Here is a 20134-nt window from a genome sequence, read left to right as displayed (position 1 = left end):
AGACCAAAGGTTTTATTTCCAATGGAGTCACTAAATTTCTTTCTTCCAAGAATGACTAAGAATTGTCATTCCAGGGAGTAAAAACAAAAGCAAGATGAAACAACACACTACATGCTCAGTTATCCATCTCTGGGTGACAGCAGAATCATGGGAGTGAGCCAAACGCCACCCTCCACCTCTCACAGAGAGAGCCTTGGGTGGGCATGGGGCTGGGGGGCTCTGGGAATGAAGCATTTCCAGAAAAAAAAAAGCAATTATGTCCACAGTACCTTCAGATTTTCTCTGGGCACAGTGGGATGCTCAGATTTGCAATTTCTCCTTGTGATCTGTGCCCGTCCAAGTGTGGGTTTATTCAATTACATCTGCTGCTTTCATTAATACATGGTTAGCAAGTTTATTCAAACAATACATGAAAAACCAGACTGCCCATCAATAAATTCATGTTGCAAATACATACTTTTATATGATTGCTAAGAGAACCAAAGACCATGATTCCCAGATGATAAAAACAAATTGATCACTGGCAAGAGACGATCGAAATAAAACTAAAGAAACTACTCAACTAACAAGCAATCATTAAAATCCACTATGTGCCACGTACCAGAGGTAGGGTAGAGTTGTGGGCCAGGGGTGGTTCCCAAAGTGTTCTGAACTGTGGTTAGAAAAATCTTTCTAGCAGCTAGCCTGGAAGATGGGTTCAAAGAGTGCAGGCTTTAGCAGGGAGGTTATTAAGATAATATTGTAACAATCTACATGAATAGATAAGAGGGAGAATAGATGAGAGGAAAAGAGAAAGTTTAGAATGGAGAACATTTAGAATGTGGTATCTATATAGGTTTGGGCTCTGCTGCCCATATCTCACTGCCTATTAGAAACGAAGACCCGGACAGATGTCCCATGTACATATAGGGTCTGGATGTCTCCAAAGGACTATCCCCTCACAGCGTGCAGATCTATTTCATCTATGACACCATTGTCCAACCACTCAAGCGAGTATTTCTCTCTCCCTTGGAGAGAATCAAATTTATCTCAGCTCCAGAATAATTCATTCAAACTCCTTCTCCCCAATGCCACGGCTACTACCCTCATTCAGGTGACCATCGTTTCTCTATAATTTGCCCAATTTCATTTTCACTGCTAGTATTGATTTCTCACGTTTCTTTTCTGGCAGGAGAATGATTTTTCTAAAATTGACTCTCATTCTCTTGCCTTAAAATAGTTCAGAAATTCTTCACTGCCTTTGGGTTAAGGCCCAAATAACTTAATACTACATGAAGGGTGCCTAACGAACCAGCCCACAATTGTCTCCCAAGCCATGATCATATCTGCCATTCCCTGCCTTAACCATGCTGTGCTATTTGTGGTCTCTTAAACAAAGCACACATCTTATGCCTCTGTTTGCATGTTTGCCTCTATTTAGAGTACTTTCCCACACCCTTTTCCCCTCACCTGATAACTAGTACTACCCAACAGGTCTAAGTGTTATGCCACTTCTCCCAGGAAGTCCTCCTTACCTAACATCTGTGTTTGGGATGCTCCTCTGTGTCCCCGGTATCACTCCTACCCAATCAAAATCCACTGAGTGGCTTAGAAAGGGCTGGTATTTATCTCTCCCCCCAGTTTCCCCTACTTTCCATCTGTAGACAGTAAAATCCTCAAGGACAGGACGCATGAGTGACTTATTCCTTGGGGAATTCCTGTCTCCTCACTCACTGCAGGCTATTTGATAGTTACCCAGTAAATGCACGCAGCCTGAGTGCCTGAAAAGAAAATGGTCCACAGACTGAGTCATGAGGATCATGTGCATTTGATAAGCAGGCAGAAGGAGAGAAACCCATCAGAGAGACTAAAACAGCCAAGGAGAGAACCAAAACAGACACCATAGGCTGCAGGCAAAAAAGGGAGAACCGGTCAATGGAAACAGTGTCCAGGGTCAATGGGAGGGCAAATAAGACAAAGGAGGAGGCGAGGACTCTTCACATAGCAGAACAGTTTTTGGAAAGTGACGGATACCAAGTGTTGAAAAATGAGAGGCAGGTGAGTTAGAACACGGCGCAAGAAGACAACGGTGAAAAACACACAGTACTCGAGGGAACATAGTAGCTGGAGGGTGGTGGAGTGTTATCAGGGGCAAAGAAGGAAAATGTGTGTGTGTGTGTGTGTGTGTGTGTGTGTGTGTCTACATTAGAATTCTTTTTAAAAATCTCAGCCATAAATCTGACTGGCAAAGTGAAAAGTGAGACTATATATTCAGGTAGGGAATACATGTTTACGGAATAAAAGATATAAATAATAAGTGAATAACTGCATTTAGATAGGAAATTTACCATTTAAAAAAAACCAAATTTTATCAAAATGTAAGCTTATTACGAACCCAAGAGCCCACCTTTAGAGAAGAGCCACTCAGCTCATAGATCAAAATCTATAATTAGCTGCTGAAGTGACAATTTTCATTGTCTCTATCTTACCGCCATTGGGACATCTGTTTTCACGTGTGTGTGTGTGCTCACTTGTGTCTGACTCTTTGCAACCCCACGGACTGTAGCCCACCAGGCTCTTCTGTCCGTGGAATTTTCCAGGCAAGAATACTGGGGCAGGTTGCCATTTCCCACTCCAGAGAATCTTCCTGATCCAGGGATCAAACCTTTGCCTCCTGCGTCTCCTTCATTGGCAGGAGGATTTTTTTTACTACTGTGCTGCCTGGGAAGCCTGCTTTCATAGTCGCCACAAAACTTCCCTGCAGGGACTTGCCTAGTGGCTCAGTGGATAAGGATCGGCCTGCCGATGCAGAGGACGTAGACTCCATCCCTAGTATGGAAGATTCCACATGCCACAGAGCAGCTAACCTCGTGCGCCACAGCTACCGAGCCTGTGTTCTGTAACCCATGAGCGGCAACTACTGAAGCCAGGTGCAGCCAGAGCTGATGCTCCACAACAAGAGAAGCCCGCACAAAGCGACTACAGAGTCAGCCCAGTCTCCACAACCAGAGAAAGCCTGTGCAAAGCAACAAAGACTCACTGCAGCCAAAAATAAGTAGATTAATAAATAAAAGTTTTTTTTAAAAAATCTAAAAACTTCCTTTGAAATGCCTCAGACTTTATATACGATCCTGTAATCCCGTTCATTCAGATAAATAGCTTTAGCTTTCCAAGTAGCAGTTAAGGACCCCGAAGTCAGATAGGACACAGAAAAAACATCAAGGAAGGGACACTTTTTAGAAAACAACAGTTATCTCAGTTATTGGAATGTCTAACCAGAAAGTAAAGTGTATGTGGATGAAAAGGGCCACACTTTTCTTTCAAACAGGATTTTCTTTCAAGTTCCTATCAGATATAAAGTTCTATCATGTTGCTATGGTATTAGTTTAACTTATGATGGTTTAGAGAACACATTGGAGAAAATGGGTTTAAAATATTAAATTACTCTTTTTGAGACATATGTTCCTTATGCAACTAACAATATATTGACATCAATATTGTAATTTTAGAAACATTCATCCACAAACATTAATCAGTTAATACTAAATTCAATTTCTATTAGGCTTCTTCTTTTCACACTCAACTCTCCAAGGCTAAACTACATGGTATCTCAAAAATATTAATTTACTTACTGTGGGAGCAATTACATTCCTAGAAAAAAATCCGTGCAATAAATGTATGCACATATAAAACAAATTAAACTTTTGAAAAAATTATTCTCTTATGGAAAATTATATTTCTTACCGAGAACCTGAGAAGTGCATAAAACTTTCAGAGGAATGCCCAAAATCCTTCATATAATTAAATTATAAACAATGTTTCAATATGAGTCAAAACTTGTCAAATTGCATATATAGAAAAACAGATAAAGTTAAAATATTTGAAAAGACCCTGAGGCTGGGAAAGATTGGAGGCAGGAGGAGAAGGGGACAACAGAGGATGAGATGGTTGGATGGCATCACCAACTCAATGGACACGTGTTTAAGTAAACTCTGGGAGCTGGTGATAGACAGGGAGGCCTGGCGTGCTGCAGTCCATGGGGTTGCAAAGAGTCAGACACGACTGAGCGACTGAACTGAACTGACAGTGCTCACAGGGAACTCAGATCTGGCACGACTTTTTATCAAAGCAGTCACTACTGGGTAGGATAATTTTTCAAGGTGCAGACTGTCCCATGTTTTAGAGGGTTGTGGCCAGTAGAATCCCAATGGGCATGATGACTACCAAAAAAAAAAGCATGCCCACACATTTCCAAATGCCGCCTGAGGGGATAAAACTCCCTAGTTTGGAGAAGAAACTGTAGGCCATTCAAAAGGAATCGCCCACATTTACATCAGCAGGTTAACAACAGTGAAAGGTCTTGAACCCTGGTCTCCAGAAAGCCAGTGCTAAGAGGGATCCAACAGAGAATGTCAGGTAAATGCTCATGTGCTAAGTCACTTCAGTTGTGTTCGACTCTCTGCCACGCTATGGACTATAGTCTTCCAGGCTTCTCTGTTCATGGGATTTTCCAGGCAAGAATACTGGAGCGGTTGCCATGTCCTTCTCCAGGGGATCTTCCCAACCCATGGATCTAACCTACATCTCTTAAAGTCTCCTGCATTGGCAGGCAGGTTCTTTTACCACTAGCGCCACCTGGGAAGCCCCATACAGGCTCATATCCTACTCCGATTTCAGCTTTAGTCTTCATGCATTAGAATTTTCATTCATTGACTATTTTCTAAGCTTATATCTAGTCATCACTTTAACCACTCACCAATGACCTTGCCCATTTATTCATATCCTCCTCCATCTCAATCACGGATCTATATTCGTCACCCAACTGTGGTCCTCTCTCTAGAGACTGGGGACAGAGGTCAACACAAATCCAGGGCCTCCAGTGGAGCAGCCTTGATGGGCAGACTTTCTCTGTCACCATTTCCACGTTCCAGTTCATTCACACTCTGTCTTTCCTGCCGATGCAGAGCTGGGCACCTTCTACTTTCCTTTAGCCCCACCCACAAAGGAATCTGCCCTGGTAGCTGGTGTTTCACTGATCTGTTATGAAATGCAAGAAGGCATTTCTCCTCCCTCCCCATCTCTTCCACACTTCTCTGTTTATCTTATTGTATCTACAGCATTAGACTGAACAGAGCAGTACTAGACAGAATCCTGAGACTCTTCTCAAGAAGTCAGAGAAGTCTTAAGAGATTCCCATTTCTCTTTGTTATTTAAGGCTAAGAGATTTTGCCATAATTAAATAACTGAATTATATAAAATATTTTTCCAATATCTAGTATATTTTAAAAATGTCATCATGTGAAAAAAAAAAACTAAAAGTTAAAAATCCCTACTTTGGTGTTCATTTCATTTAATTTTCATTTTTTACTTTACGAATTAACAGAAGCAAAACTCTGGGGCCACTCATCTAAAGGGAAATCCCTCCATATATACAAGTTGGAAATTCAAATTCAGCAGAAAACCTACAACAGTTGAAAGAGGCCACATGCTTACCCGGATGTAGGCATCCTGATGGTGCTTGGCGAAGTACAGCATGTTGTCCAGAGCTAACATCCCAGGAGGGGTCTGGGTAAAGTCCATGGCGGGGTTGACATGATTCTGTGATTAAAACAAAAGGTTTGATCAGGTTAGTTCTCCAGTAGATTTTATCAACAACCACAAGAGGTCTGGTTTCCCTCCACAAGACCACAAAGTACCACAAGGCAAGCTCCAAATAATCAAGTAGGACATTTGCTGTCTCCATATGAGCCTGCTGGGGTGGCGATGGGGGCTTCTTTCTACAAGTGCCTCAAAACCAGCTTCTAGACCCAGGGTTGGGAGACTCAGCTGAAAATCAAAATATGGGATTATTCTTAGACATGTGACACTGCAAGAAAAGAAAATAATGCAAAAACAGTTATTTCAGGTGACTGTGCTCTACTGGAACCAATAGTATTTGGGAAGAAAGACCTGGGATAAAGCTGTATGTCTGCCATTTACCTTTCTGCACCTTAACTTCCTCATCCTCATGAGTGAGGGTAAAGTATGGTCACACCAGTCCATGGTGTTTATGAACTGTTCAGACTTACAGATCTCTGCAGACACAGGACTATAAAATTCAGATGTTCACAGAGGCCTAACATCTGCCTACTTCCAGGGAGTGCTCTGGCCTTGTCACCCACACAGTGTCAAGAACCACACACACACAAAAAAAAAACACCAAAAAAAACACCCCACAATAGTTATAAATATGCCCAACAAACTGTCCATATGCTCAAGATTATTCAGTAAACATCACCAGAGACTCCTAGTCAGGGCAGTAAACCACTTTCCACAGCCAACTGTCGAAAATGATCACCAACATCTGTCTTGAAAATTCAGATCTAAATGGCTAATGGTTTGGGGGGCTTCCCAGGCGGCACTAGTGGTAGAGGACCCGCCTACCAATGCAGGAGATGTAAGAGTTGAGTTCCATCCCTGGGCTGGAAAAATACCCTGGAGGAGGGCATGGTAACCCACTCCATGGGTTATTCTTGCCTGGAGAATCCCATGGAGAGAGGAGCCTGGGAGGCTCTGGTCCACAGGGTTTTACAAAGTCAGACACGACTAAAGCAACTTAGCCCATACACAAATGATTTGAGGGAAGTCATTTTTCTGCTAAAGAGATGGAAAAGAAATGCTGAAGAGGTATTAAAGAAACTACTCTTTCCTCATAATCTAGGTAATTTGTATGAAAGAATATATTTTTTTGTTCCTGAATACTTCTTAATAAACAGTATGACTCTTTGATCTGCCAGAGAAATTTTGGTCAATGGTGATTTTTTCTAATTTATATACAGGAAGAATCTTTTGTTCACTTGTTCAAACAACCCCCACTTCTCTACCTCCTTCAAGAATACATAGAAGTTGTCTTTTCCATGCTGATTTGACATTGTTTTATGAACTACTAACATCTAAAATTACAGGACAGTGGCTGCCTACTGGCCACAGTTCCACAATTTCCAGAAACCTCTGTCCATATCTGTAAAGCAATTTGGACCAGTGTAGTGACTTCAATATTTTATTTTAGCACTTTAACCTGATTTGTTTGTTAAGATGTTGAAAAAATTTTTAAATACCAAAGTACTACTAGTTAGGATAAGAAAGATATATTTCATAAAATAAATAAAATTGTAACAAAAATGAAAATCATTGAGCACATCAAATGCAGTGAGAGTCAGCCTTAATCTGATACTCACTGGTGTACCAGAGTCAGACCTGTATTCAAAAGTGGGGGGGTGGGTGAAGCAAAATGCTGAAAATAAATGATCAAAGATGTAGTCTAAAAAGTAACTTGCAATGAAAATCTTGTAATATTTTCAGTTCTTTAGAAGAGAATAGTAGAACTGCCCTCATTATGTGTACATTTTTATTTTGACTTGAATGTATTCAATTTTCAAGAACACAAGTAACATACAAATGTTACTATCTGCTGAGTACTCTTAAGCACTAGTTTGGGTTTCACTAGGGTTCTCTCATCTAATAAATAGGTGGTGGGCACTATTGTTATTCTCATTTTGTTAATTTTTAATAATACAATGCTGTTTTATTTTTTTTTTAATTCTGGAGTAGAAAACTCCAAAATTTATCTCATATTTTTTCTTAGGTGTACATTTTATTGAAGTATAGTTGATTTACAACATTATATTGATTTCAACATTTAAAGTTATTATAAAATATCAGCTATATCCCCTGTGCTATACAATATGTCCTTGTATATTTTATTTTATTCATGGTAGTTTGTATCTTTTAACCCCATATTCCAATTCTGCTCCTCCCTGCTTCACTTTCCCCACTAGTAACTACCAGTTTGTTCTCTATATCTGTGAGTCTTTTTCTGTCTTGTTCTAGTCATTCATTTGTCTTATTTTTCAGATTACACACATAAGTGATAGCATACAGTATTTGTCTTTCTCCATCTGACTCATGTCATATCCTCCAGGTCCATCCATGTTGTTAAAAATGGTGAAATTTTATTTTTTTATGGCTGAGTAGAAATCCATTTTATGTATATATATATGTGTGTGTGTGTGTGTGTGTATACACACATATATCTACATCTATGCCACACCTTCTTTACCCATTTGTTTGTGGTTGGACACTTTGGTTATTTTCATATGTTGGGTGCTATGAACACTGGGATACATGTATTTTTTTGAATTAGTGTTTCAGTTTTCTTTGGATATACACCCAGGAATGGAATTGCTGGGTTATATGGTAGTTCTATCTTTAGATTTTGAGGAAGTACCATACTGTTTTCCATAGTGGCTGCATGAATTTTATTGATGAGGAAACTGCAGCTCAGATGAGATAAGAATCTTGCCCAGAAACTTGCAACTTGAACTTGGAAGTGCAGGCAATGTCTTACTTTGACAACAAGTTTCCACATGCTTTTGTTTCTACTTTTTTCCTTTATATGTTGAATGCATTTATTTTGGTACTGTTAGCCATTTATACTTCATATAGCCTGAGAAGAGTTTGAGAAAAAAGTAGGCTAATCAATATTAGCTGCTACACAGCGTGGTTGAGCCAATAAAGGAGAGTGTGCCAAATAAACGAGAAAAACATGACATTTACTTCAGACTTATTTCTAGTGTTGGTCTATGAATCTATTCCAAAAATAAGTATATGGAAAGACAATCATCTGAAAAAGAAATTAGTTTCTCTGAACCTAGTTTGAACAACCCTCCAAAGCTCTGTTAGTAAAACTGACCAAGGAGAAGGCCCTGCGGGTCAAGGGTCATCAGTCTTGTTTGAACAGTGCTCCCAGGACCCCCGGAAGCCTCTTTCAGTCAATTACACACTTCCTTAGGCACACAATGGGGGTATCAAATAGGGCACTGCTGTTTTCGAAGGTCTTACAGTAAAGAAAAAGTATATTTTTATAGTTCTTTTAAAGATTCATGTGGCTATTTAGCAAATAGTCCCAATAAAACAATGTCTGCTATCTGCTAAGTGTTATATAAAGCACCTTGAAGATGTTAACTCTTAATCCTCATAAAATTCCCACAAAGCGGGTCTTATTATTTTCCTCCATTGCCAGTAAAAAACTGAGGCACTGAGAATCTGGGTAGCTTGCCGAGTTTTAGAGCCAGAATGTGGCAGAACCAGAATCTGAACTAAGGCCACAGGCTTTAAACCAGAATTTTAGTGTCCAGTTGCTGTTCAACCAGACACCTCTGGAAATTTTACAAAGATGTCCAATGCAGGTTCTCAGCTGTAGTTTTCGTCAGTCAACACTTTGTTCAAACAGGCAAAGTGGGTCTGTGATCCACCCTTTCCAATAAAAACTCTAATTTCTCCATCCCTCCCAGACATAACAGACCAGAGTCTCTCTCATGTTCAATAAACCAGGTCTTACTGTCTCCAACAAATATGCTCTTATTAAACAAAAGTCAATTAGAAAATTGCCTTTGATTTTCTATGACTTGCTCTAAATTATGAAGTGTCACTGCATTTTAGATTAAAAAATAACTTGCCTTTTGAGTGAACTATACTCTAGTTTTTTTCTGTCTCTGTCTTTTTAACTCTGGGTATCATTCTTCCAGCCTCTCTCTCCTTGAAATGATTCTTTCCTCTTTCTCTTTTGTTTTAACAGCCAGTGAAATTATTTTACAAGCATAGATTCTGATAATGGAAAAAGTATAAGAATTACTTGCCAAAACATTTGAGAGCTCTCTATACTGTGACGAAAATAATCTGAGAACCCAGCAAGGCCAACAGTTCCCCTATTCCTTCCTTATTTATGATATGCTCTGGATACAGATTTATTTTCTTTTCTTGTTCCATGTTATTTTTTTCCCACCTGTCTTGAAATGGAAGCTACAAGTGCTTTGATAAATGACTTGAAAATTTCCGTTGTTTTACTGCAAAGCCTGTGTACCTCTGTACATCCTCCTGAAATGCCATTTGTTAGAGCCTGTAGAAGTGCTGCTCCCTGAATCACATCAGACAGCTCTCAGCCCCTGGAGAAAGGCGGAGCAGCCACTTGCGTTTCCAAGGCACCAAGAATTTTCACTTTGGGAAAATGATACCAACCAACTGAAGATAGCCTGATTTATTTTATAGTGAGCACCCTACGTACGGTTTGTGTTTAGTGTTCCTAGAGATCTGTTTCTCTTCTGTTATCCTCATGCCACTTTTTAAAGTTGAATTGTTTCAATCACATATCCAAGGTCTAAGACAGAGAATCTTTAAATCTGTTCCAGGCCCAAATCACTGGAGGTCACTGGAGAGTTGAGGACTTCATATATAAGCTAGGCTGGTCATCTGATTTTGTGTTAAGAAAACTAAGCACCTAGTGAACAGTGGTGCTCCAACTTAAGCAGGCATCCAAACCAAATCTCCTGAAAGCTCTGCTGAAGCACCAATCGCTGGCCCCTCTGATTCAGGAGAACTGGAGTAAGGTCTGAGGATCTGCATCTCTAACAAGTTCCCAAGTGACGCAGATGCTGCCGGTTGGGGACCATAATTTGAGACCTACAGATGACTGCAATGACTCATCTCAAATAACACAAGTAAAATCAAAGTAAGATCTCGAATCTATATCCACTCATCCCCTGAGTCCCATGCAGCTTCCCTAAGTATCCCTGAGTCCCAAGATCCCCTGAGTATCAAGCTTTAAACTGACCGGTTCCAGGGTGTGATGCATTATAAATATACTTGCTGTTTATCTGCTTTGTGCTTTGGCCTCTTATTGAGAAAACAGAAATTTCCTTTTTCAGAAAAAGGAATTATAATTTAGAAGCCTCTCACTTCTATTTCTCAAATTTCTGACTAAAATAATATATATTAGTACCTCCACAGGGAAGGTAGGAACCTGTAATCAGTCAATATTTTTTACTCCTGAATGCTTCCTGGTTGGGAAAGCAGTGCTGGCACGAGCCTGAATGATTTTTAAATGATCTGTGTTTTTCAATTACCAATGCCATGCTAGTCCTTCATTAGTGTGGATAATAAAGAGATGATTACAATAATGCCTGCCAGATGGCATATCACAGAGAAAGCCTTTGAGGATTTAGGAGTTAATATTTGTGCTATACGAGTGCCTACATTTGCTGAACAAATATAGCATTAAAAACAACCTTTAAAACAAATCACACTGAGTGAATATTCATTCGGTCTAGGAAAAGCCCCATCAAGGCTATTTCTTGAGGCTGGTAGATGAAGGTCATGTTCTCCAAGGGGAAGCAGGTTTTGATGGTTGCAAAAGGTCACGTGGGAGTTGTGCCAAACTGTGCATGCCTTCCAGTCCTCCCCTCCCAACCCAGGAGAAAGGGTATGTAGGCATTTCAACAGGTTCCTACAACAGCACTTATCCACCTTGGATGCCCCTGAAAGTTCCCTTTGGAGCTTTGAAAAATTCTGATGTCCAGTCTCTACCCAAAATCTATTGAGTGGAAACCAAGCAACTGGATTTCTGAAGCTCCATTGTCCAGCCAAGATTGAGAAGACTTTCCCAAATCATTGGGTCTCAAATTTGAGCATGATCAGAATCTAATAGAGGGTCTGTTCAGTTAGATTGCTGGGCACCACCCCCAGAGTTTCTGGTTGAGCAGATCTGGTTAAGGCCTGAGAATCTGCATTCATACATGTTTCCAGGTGTTACTGATGGTCTCTGGACCATACTTTGAGAACCTCTGGTCTGAAGCCACAGTAACCCAATGCAAGAGAGTTCTAGGGACCTATACTCACCAACTGATGGAACTGGAACCTTGGTTCCCTGTATCAAAGTGTTTGGTTTGGCAGGGACTTTTATTGTGATTGGCTTTAGGGAGGACATGCACTCTTCAAATTGATACAGGCCCAGCACTCTCTCACCTGGCTGCTTCACACAGTTATATGAGAAAGTTCCTAACAGTATCTGACTATTTGACCCCCAACATGGATCACTGCTCCAAAGTCCTAGACTTAGCCCTTAGAAATCTTTGGATTCTGTCCTTGGTCTCTTTCCAGTAAATTCAATAAAAATGAATAGTTTGGATGAATACAGAGAAGGCAGCTTATTAAGTCTGACCTAAGAGTGGGCAAGATGGTGAATATATTGAAGAACAGAAAAATAGCTGTGACTGGCTATAGGTGGGCATTGTGCCAGGTACTCCAAAGGGGTGATTTAATTTAATCTTCCCAACTACCCAATGAGGCAAGTTATTAAGGAGGTAAATGTTATTTTTCTCTGCCTACAGATGAGAGTGACTTGTGCAAGATTCTGGTTAGAAGTGGCAAAGTCACAACTTCAACCCTGTAGCTTTTTTCTTCCTATTTAGGTTCAAAAGGTCTTTGGAGAATAGGAAAATGGGTCCCATTAGCAAGTAGAAGTTTAATCAGAGGAATGTAACATCCCATAAAAAGACTGTTTTAAAAATTCAAGAACAAATCTACTACAGAAAAAGGGAAATCTGGCTCACAAATAATTCATGAGATTCCAACTCCACATCATTAAAATTTGATTCTCTTAGGTAAAGCACAAAGGATCTGCATGAAAGAAATACTCAGAAAGATGCTAAGGGTTCAGGTCAACAGACTATCTGGCTTCCATGCTGGACCTTCCTCTGAGCTGTACATTCTCTTCTCTTTGTCCAGCCTCTGGAACACCCCTACACCTCTGCTTGTCTTTCTAATGTCATTCACCCACCCGTCACTCTTTGGTTTTCCTGACCTTCAACTTGGCTCTGTTTATCTTCCTTCCACAGGTCCACAACTAATCTTTTGGGGAATACCTCTAATTCAGTTGAGCTCTGAGACCATCCACTACTATCCAGTGTCACTAGGAACCCCCTCCCTGGGTCTGTTCTGCAACCGAGGAGAGTTCATGACCTATTCCATATTAAGAAATACGAGTTAGAGTTGGCAATATAAGTCCAAGATGAATCAATTTCAGGTGGCAGGCGGGAGGCTCTGACAGGCTGGGTTTTATTAACAGGAGCACAACCAGAAGAACAGAGGAGGGTTCCACCATCCAGGCCCAGCTGAGGCCATACATGTACATAACACAGAGATCTGGGGGGCCCCACTGCGAACCAGCTCCTCACACACAGGGAATTATACAAAAGGGCAGCTAGGAAGAAGCAGAAATATCTCGACAGAAAGGTGTGTCAGAAAAGTTGGGGGAAAAAAAAACTTTAGATATTTAGCCCAGGGGGAAAAGTATATGCGGTGTGATGGTGGTGGTATGTAGTAGGATGGTTGTTGTGGGTTCAATCACTATTGCCCTCAGGTATCTGAAGGACTGATATCACTGTAAGGGCAGCTACAGGAAGCAGAATTGGCAGAAAACAGCCTTTTCAGAAATACTGAAGCAAGGACTGGATGTCCAGCCAGAATGTTTTCCAGAGAACTAAAGGGTAGAGAATTGGATCAAAGGACAACAGATACCCTGCAGCACTGGTTCATTCCTTTTCTTATCAAATAATTTTGGATTTCTACTACTGTGCAAGGCACCACGGGAGACAAACATGATAAATTTCATCCAAAGATTAAAACAGAATAGTACTTGGCTTCAAGAAACTTCTATCTCAGAAGTGAATTATTAAAAGGCTTAACAATACAGTTTTGAAATATGCACATGTGCACATACACACACACCCTGCACACACACACACACACACACACACACACACACCCCACAAGCATAAGTAACTTCACGCATGCATACTGTGGAAGCTCCCACACAGAAAATTCTGGATTTAAGGCAAATTTCCTTGTCAAAAAAACATGTATATGTATGGCTGAGTCCCTTTGCTGTCCACCTGAAACCATCACAACATTGTTAATTGGTTATACCCCAATATAAAGTAAAGTTTTTTTTAAAAATTGTCCTTTTAAAAAAATACTCTTAAAAGGTCAGAAAAGGCCATGCAGTGCTATGCATACAATTTATGAAAAACTGGGCCCACTGTTACTTCATTATCTTGAAGAAGCAGAGTTGAGACTTACTAAATAAAAGAATAAATTCTAATATTGTTTATTTGGTATGTTGATTTAACAGTCAATACAAAGAATTACCATGAAAACTCAATTAAAAACGCCTTGGGAATAAATCTCCTTTAAAATGAAGCTGGTTACTGTTTTTTTAAAAAAAAAAAAAAGCCTTCATGAATAATGAAATAATGCTGTCAAGGTTTATAAAGATATCTGCAATTTTTCTACTGATCTGAATGCATGCAGGATTCTCAACGACCCAAGTACCGTGGCTCTTGCTAGCTACACCCTACTCTTTCTTCCCTGAACTCCCAGCAGCTTTTTCACTGCTCCTTTTAGAACTCCCTTTTTGCCAACCTTTTGTAGTTTTAAAACAGGAGGTGAACTAGCATCAGTTATTCACAGTGGGTTTTTCTGTCTCCCTTTTTCACCCATCTCCAGGAAGAGCACAGGCTAAAAGGTCTGTCAAAGGACACAGAATGCATGCTACCCTCACTCCAGGGCTGGCCCTGCTAGTCATGCAGGGAACCTGTTCCCTCTGAGCCTAGCACAGCTCTCCAGGCAGCCTCTGATATGGGCACCACCGCCGACATGGGAGACAAAACCTCTTTTCTGTGATGGAGGCAGGAGCTGGTCAAGATGCTGCTGCTACAGATGGATTCTCAGGAGCCAAAGGGATGCAGGGGCTTGTGCACTACAATCCCCACCACCTCCAGGACCTAGCACTGCATAGTGCTAGTGATGATGGTGATGACAGCTCTAACCATGGAAGTGTCACAGCTAACACACAGCACTTAATGGAGGCTGCGGACTATTCTAAGCCAGGGGTTACTTCTGCCCAGGGGCCAGATTGGGTCCACCACTCAATTTTGTAGAGTTTTGAGTTTAAAAGTGTGTGTCCCTTCGTATATTTTTAAATAGGAAAATAATTATTTCTGACCCCTGAAAATTATATGAAATTAAAATTTCAATGTTCATAAAGAAAGCTTTGTCAGAACACAGCTATGCACATTTATTTACATATTATCTGTACCTGCTTTAGCATTTGGCCTACAAGGCCTAAAATTTTTACTCGCTGACACTTCTTCTACAAGAAAAGTTTGCCAACCCTCTTTCTAAGTGTTTTGTTTTCACAGCAATGCTGTGAGCTAAGAAAAATAATGACTCTTTAATCAAAGTTAAACATCTCAACTATCAAAGAAATGCTAATTTTTGGTAAATGTTTGTACCTGGACAACACAAGCCCTATGTAAATGTTTAATGTTTTGCTCCCCTGGAAAATATTGTACTGATTTTAAAGACTCCTAAATTTTAACTGGATAAATCCTGTGCCGAAAATGTTAAGTTGAAAGGAACGTTTTTAGTAGCCTTAACTTATGATGCAAAGTCCCACCTTGGTGTCTTCAGTTCCCTTCTCCCTGCTGACCAAAGGCAAACCTGGGAAGGGAACTTTGACACACTTTTATATAAGACTTTTTTACTTTATATTACTTTATGTAAGACTGCCTGCAATTTTGATGAGTCAGGGATCTGGATTGTGTCTCATAAGCATTCTCCTCCTTCCCCCCTTCAGCACAGCTCTTGTAAATGGCAAAGTCCTGGCTTTTAAATTTGGAGACTCTGTTCTCTTTTCCACACCAGTAGAATCCTTATGGTTGTTTTAAAGATGAAGAAATTGAGGAGTAGAGAAGTTAAGTGTCTTGCCTACATTCACACAAACATTATGCTTGGATTTGAACCCAGAAGCCCAGAGCCCATGTCTTAATGGCTATTCTAAAAGGAGAACTGGCTAACTACACAATGGGTGTGGGGTGGAGTGGGGTGGGAATCACTTAATAGAATACTGTATGTGTGCATGCTCAGTCACTACAGTCATGTCCAACTCTTTGCTGCCCAATGGACCACAGCCCTCCAGGCTCCTCTGTCTACGGGATTCTCCAGGCAAAAGTACTGGAGTGGGTTGCCATGTCCTCCTCCAGGGGATCTTCCTCACCCAGGTTTCCTGCATTGTAGGCAGATTTTTTACCTCTGAGCACTGGGGAAGCCTGAAAGAACATTACACAGCCTTTAAAAATTATCTTCATAAATAAAATAGACAAACCATTAGCCAGACTCATCAAGAAAAAAAGGGAGAAGGATCAAATCAAAAAAATTAGAAATGAAAATGGAGAAATCACAACAGACAACACAGAAATACAAAGGATCATAAGAGACTACTATCAGCAACTATATGCCAATAAAACGGACAACTTGGAAGAAATGGACAAATTCTTAGAAAAGTATAACTTTCCAAAACCGAACCAGGAAGAAATAGAAACTCTTAACAGACCCATCACAAGCACGGAAATCAAAACTGTAATCAGAAAACGTCCAGTAAACAAAAACCCAGAACCGGATGGCTTCACAGCTGAATTCTACCAAAAATTTAAAGAGCTAACACCTATCCTACTCAAACTCTTCCAGAAAATTTCAGAAGAAGGTGAATTTCCAATTCATTGTATGAGGCCACCATCACCCTAATACCAAAACCAGACAAAGATGCCACAACAAAAAAAAACTACAGGCCAATATCACTGATGAACATAGATGCAAAAATCCTTAACAAAATTCTAGCAAACAGAATCCAACAACATATTAAAAAGATCATACATCATGACCAAGTGGGCTTTATCCCAGGAATGCAAGGATTCTTCAGTATCCAAGATAAAAACCATATGATTATCTCAAGAGATGCAGAAAAAGCCTTTGACAAAATTCAACATCCATTTATGATAAAAACTCTCCAGAAAGCAGGCACAGAAGGAACATACCTCAACATAATAAAAGCTATATATGACAAACCCACAGCAAACATTATCCTCAATGGTGAAAAATTGAAAGCATTTCCCTTAAAGTCAGGAACAAGACAAGGGTGTCCACTCTCACCACTACTATTCAACATAGTTTTGGAAGTGTTGGCCACAGCAATCAGAGCAGAAAAAGAAATAAAAGGAAATCAGATAGGAAAAGAAGAAGTAAAACTTTCACTGTTTGCAGACGACATGATCCTCTACACAGAAAACCCTAAAGACTCTACCAGAAAATTACTACAGCTAATCAATGAATACAGTAATGTTGCAGGATATAAAATTAACACACAGAAATCCCTTGCATTCCTATACTCTAACAATGAGAAAACAGAAAGAGAAATTAAGGAAACAATACCATTCACCATTGCAACAAAAATAATAAAATACTTAGGAGTATATCTACCTAAAGAAACAAAAGTCCTATATATAGAAAACTGTAAAACACTGATGAAAGAAATCAAAGATGACACAAACAGATGGAGAAACATACCATGTTCATGGATTGGAAGAATCAATATTGTCAAAATGGCTATTCTACCCAAAGCAATCTATAGATTCAATGCAATCCCTATCAAGCTACCAGCAGTATTTTTCAGATAACTAGAACAAATAATTTCTCAATTTGTATGGAAATACAAAAAACCTCGAATAGCCAAAGCAATCTTGAGAAAGAAGACTGGAACTGGAGGAATCAACCTGTCTGACTTCAGTCTCTACTACAAAGCCACAGTCATCAAGACAGTATGGTACTGGCACAAAGACAGAAATATAGATCAATGGAACAAAATGGAAAGCCCAGAGATAAATCCATGCACCTATGGACACCTTATCTTTGACAAAGGAGGCAAGAGTATACAATGGAGAAAAGACAATCTCTTTAACAAGTGGTGCTGGGAAAACTGGTCAACCACTTATAAAAGAATCAAACTAGAACACTTTCTAACACCACACACAAAAATAAACTCAAAATGGATTAAAGATCTAAACGTAAGACCAGAAACTATAAAACTCCTAGAGGAAAGCATAGGCAAAACACTCTCTGACAAAAATCACAGAAGGATCCTCTATGACCCACCTCCCAGACTAATGGAAATAAAAGCAAAAATAAACAAATGGGACTTAATTAAACTTAAAAGCTTTTGCACAACGAAGGAAACTATAAGCAAGGTGAAAAGACAGCCTTCAGAATGGAACAAAATAATAGCAAACGAAGCAATTGACAAGGAATTAATCTTAAAATTATACAAGCAGTTCCTGCGGCTCAATTCCAGAAAAATAAACAACCCAATCAAAAAATGGGCTACAGAACTAAATAGACATTTCTCTAAAGAAGACATCTAGATGGCTAACAAACACATGAAAAGATGCTCAACATCACTCATTATCAGAGAAATGCAAATCGAAACCACAATGAGGTACCAACTCACACTGGTCAGAATGGCTGCTATCAAAAAGTCTACAAACAATAAATGCTGGGGAGGGTGTGGAGAAAAAGAAACCCTCTTACACTGTTGGTGGGAATGTAAACTAATATAGCCACTATGGAGAACAGTGTGGAGATTCCTTAAAAAACTGGAAATAGAACTGCCATATGACCCAGCAATCCCACTGCTGGGCATACACACCGAGGAAGCCAGAATTGAAAGACACGTATACCCCACTGTTCATCACAGAACTATTTATAATAGCCAGGACATGGAAGCAACCTAGATGTCCATCAGCAGATGAATGGATAAGAAAGCTGTGGTACATATACACAATGAAATATTACTCAGCCATTAAATAAATTGCATTTGAGTCAGTTCTAATGAGGTGGATGAAACTGGAGTCTATTATACAGAGTGAAAAAAGTTAGAAAGAAAAACACCAATACAGTATATTAATGCATATATATGGAATTTAGAAAGATGGTAACGATGACCCCATATGCGAGACAGCAGAAGAGACACAGATGTAAAAAACAGTCTTTTGGACTCTGTGGGAGAAGGCGAGGGTGGGATGATTTGAGAGGGTAGCATTGAAACATGTATATTATCATATATGAAGTGGATCACCACTCCAGGTTCGATGCATGAGACAGGGTGCTCAGGGCGGCTGCACTGGGATGAGCCTGGGGGATGGGGTGGGGAGGGAGGTGGGAGGGGGTTCAGGATGGGGAACACATGTGCTCCTACGGCTGATTCATGCTGATGTTTGGCACAGTGTTATAAAGTAATTAGCCTTCAATTAAAATAAATTAATTTTAAAAAATTATCTTCATAGAGTACTTAGTTAGGAATATAAAATATATGCTGTACTCTGTGTAGAATTTCAATAGCAGTATATAGTCCTTGACCTTGTGTATCTTATATTGAGTACTCTCTATGTATTCTTATTACATTACATATATATATGTATATAAAACAAACATATACATGCAGGCAATATCAAGATATATACTTAGCACGTAATTGTGAGTTTTTAAAAACTGGAAGGAAACTTACCAAAGTATTAATGGTAATTTTTTTGTAGTGGTAGGGAGATGGAAGACTTTTTTCCCTACCTGTCCATATTTTTCATATATTCTCTAATGAAGATGCATTGCTTCTTACTTATATGTGAGTAGAGGTGTGCCCACTGTTTTCTAAAAGGAAACAGAGTCCATCCTGCAGGAAAAGATGAGAAATGGTTCGGATTCTCACCCTGGGCTCTGCCCAAGCCTTTGCTGAAGGCCCCTTACAGGTCATGTCCAGAAAGGCTCATCTTCACCTGCCCAAGCAAGTCCTGTGCAGGACAGCTTGCCTCCTTAGTACGGCATTTCAGAAAGTGTGAGAATTCAGACATTTCCCTCAGAAGAAGAAGGCCAGGAAGAGGTCCCTTATCTGAGTCAGAGGCAATCTCAGGTCCTGAGGCCCCCCTGGCTTGCACCACTGCAGGGCATTTGCTCAATTTGCCAGCCCTCTGGTACAGCCCTCTGGGCTTCAAGGATTCCCCTTCTTTAACCTAATCCTTTTAAGCCAGCATCTCCTGGAGCCTGACCACACCTCACTTCACTTTGTCAGGAAAACAGCATCACAGCTTCGGCCTGAGTAGCTTCACTACTCACTGTGCAATCCTGGGCCAGCCCAGGGGCAGTCACCTGTAAATGCTGGCAGTTGGACAATATTATCTGGATGGGACCCTTCAGCTCTAAAGTCTTCAGAACTGTAAATGTTCAGGGTTCCCCAAATATGTAGGGCTGAACCATTGAAACTGCCAATATCTGAGCATTTGTGACCTGCAATAATGGAATTTCCCACAGTTCCATCTAAAAATAGTCAAGCTAAATAGATGCAGCTACCTTAGTTATCTTGAAAATTCTTGAAAGAAGATGGCTTCCTAAAGAATGT

The 20134-nt window shown here is 40.0% G+C and overlaps 1 protein-coding gene across 2 annotated transcripts in view; it reads right to left on the bottom strand.

Moving 5' to 3' along the window:
* ELMO1 (engulfment and cell motility 1) overlaps positions 1 to 20134 on the bottom strand; it is a 556385-nt gene that overhangs the window by 279114 nt on the left and 257137 nt on the right. For both annotated transcript variants that reach the window (XM_065939966.1, XM_065939964.1), the window contains exon 14: positions 5473 to 5577. In XM_065939966.1, the coding sequence (XP_065796038.1) occupies positions 5473 to 5577 (105 nt within the window). The remainder of the gene's footprint in view (positions 1 to 5472; positions 5578 to 20134) is intronic.

This window comes from Muntiacus reevesi, chromosome 6 (assembly GCF_963930625.1).
Source record: "Muntiacus reevesi chromosome 6, mMunRee1.1, whole genome shotgun sequence".
Lineage (NCBI taxonomy): Eukaryota > Metazoa > Chordata > Mammalia > Artiodactyla > Cervidae > Muntiacus > Muntiacus reevesi.
Note: the sequence above shows the minus strand (reverse complement) of the source record. Positions and strands in the feature narration are given on the sequence as shown.